The sequence below is a fragment of the Lucilia cuprina genome, chromosome 2 (genome assembly GCF_022045245.1).
Source record: "Lucilia cuprina isolate Lc7/37 chromosome 2, ASM2204524v1, whole genome shotgun sequence".
NCBI lineage: Eukaryota > Metazoa > Arthropoda > Insecta > Diptera > Calliphoridae > Lucilia > Lucilia cuprina.
Genome location: NC_060950.1, coordinates 64,497,506 through 64,499,328, shown reverse-complemented (window position 1 = coordinate 64,499,328; position 1,823 = coordinate 64,497,506). Strand labels below are relative to the sequence as shown.

At 30.8% G+C, this 1,823-nt stretch overlaps 1 protein-coding gene across 1 annotated transcript; it reads left to right on the top strand.

Annotated features, from left to right (window-relative positions):
• Positions 1-182: 182 nt before the first annotated feature.
• LOC111677543 (intraflagellar transport protein 52 homolog) lies at positions 183-1,472 on the top strand (the record flags this gene model as incomplete). The annotated part of the gene is made up of 3 exons (XM_046955959.1): positions 183-611; positions 682-930; positions 990-1,472. Coding segments are annotated over 3 exons (966 nt in total), but the record flags the coding sequence as incomplete, so codon positions are not given.
• Positions 1,473-1,823: the final 351 nt, after the last annotated feature.

Genomic DNA, 1,823 nt, shown 5'->3' with positions numbered 1-1,823 from the left:
CAGTTCTAGTTCAGTTCTAGTTCAGTTCTAGTTCAGTTCTAGTTCTGTTCTAGTTCAGTTCTAGTTCAGTTCTAGTTCAGTTCTAGTTCAGTTATAGTTCAGTTCTAGATCAGTTCTAGTTCAGTTCTAGTTTTTGATTCGTTCTTTAATTATCATTTCAATGAATTCCTTTAACTCTTTCAGACACCGTCATTCGTCCCCACTACTATAAGAATATGCATCCCAAAGAATGTTGCATTGGTGGTGGTGTGGTATGCGAGTCCATGTGGCGTTACCTATTAAAACAACATGTCGAAATGGTGGATTATGATTTTAGTGATGAAAAATATAAATTACATTTTCAATATCCCTATGGAGCCACTTTAAATGTTTCGGATCCTGCTAATGTTTTAATGACTACTGGCCCTGTGGTGTATCCCTTCAATCGTCCATTAATGAGTTATTATTGTAATGAAAAACAAGGTAAAATATTGGCTTTGGGATCAGGCTATATGTTTCATGATAAATATTTGACCAGTGATAAGACCAATGATGCCATTTTGGAATATATATTGAAATTATTGGGTAGTAATGAGTTGAAATTTAATCATTTGGATTTTAATGATGTGGAGGTAAGTGATAGGTAATTGATAATGTTTTTTTGTTTTTTAATTTGCTAAATTATATTTGTTTCTATTCTAGCTAAACGATAATAAAACCTTTAACGATATTGGTTTTATAGCTGATTTACCCAAGGCTTGCTTAATTGATTCTATAGGTTCTGAAATTCCAGCCGATTTTAAGCAAATGTTTGATATGACTTTATATGGTTTAAGTAATCGTTTGCTAAAGGATGTTATCAGCGCTTATCAACAGTTAAAAGTTAAATATGAACCTTTAAAGATTATTAAGCCACAATTTGAGATACCTTTGCCTCCATTGCAATTGGCGGTAAGATCTTAAGATAATTTTAAAATTTAAACTTTAATTTGATTTATTATCCTATGCAGACCTTTCCGCCGGTTTTTAGTGAACCTGCTGCTCCTCCTTTAGAACTGTATGATCTGGATGAGGTCTTTAGTCCTCCCCGCTCCCAGTTGGCCAATATGACAGGCCAATGTTTGCAATCTTTACAGGCTAAGGATCCTCATAAGTCACCCAATTTGAAAGAGTTGGAGAATTATATAAAGGAATGTGCCCGTATTACGGCCATTATCAATGATCAACATGATATGCCCGCCAGAGAAATTTTGAATATTGTCGCTCAACAAATCATTAGCTATCGGCCCTATGAGTAAGATTATTGTCCACTATAATCAGTTGGAGAAATTTTGCAAATCATACACCTTAAACTAAGTTCAATCCAAACATTAATCCTTAACCCAAAAACTATACCTTAACATTTGTACATATTAAGTTAACAATATTATAATATAATAAAAAAAAGTTTTAAATTTCTTTTCAATAAAGAACCTAATTTTTCTAATTTGCTGTGCTGGACACATTCTTTTAAGTCGTCAGTTTGGTGCCGGAAAAACTATAAATATTGCAGATTTTACTTTTTTTGCACATTAAACAAAAGTAATATTGCAATTAAATGTTATAAATCAATATGGTGTTATGTTAACATGTTGTGGCATCAAATTTTATATGTTTGGAAATTTCAATTAATAAACAATTTAAATTAAATCGGTCATAAAATATATAAAACAATAACCTAAACACAAAACAAAAAAAGGATATAATAAAAATAAACATTCAATTGTAATTGCATAAAAATTAAATTAATTATTAAATAAATAATTGAATTCCTAGTGTAGTTTCAGTTATAGATCAGTTCGAGT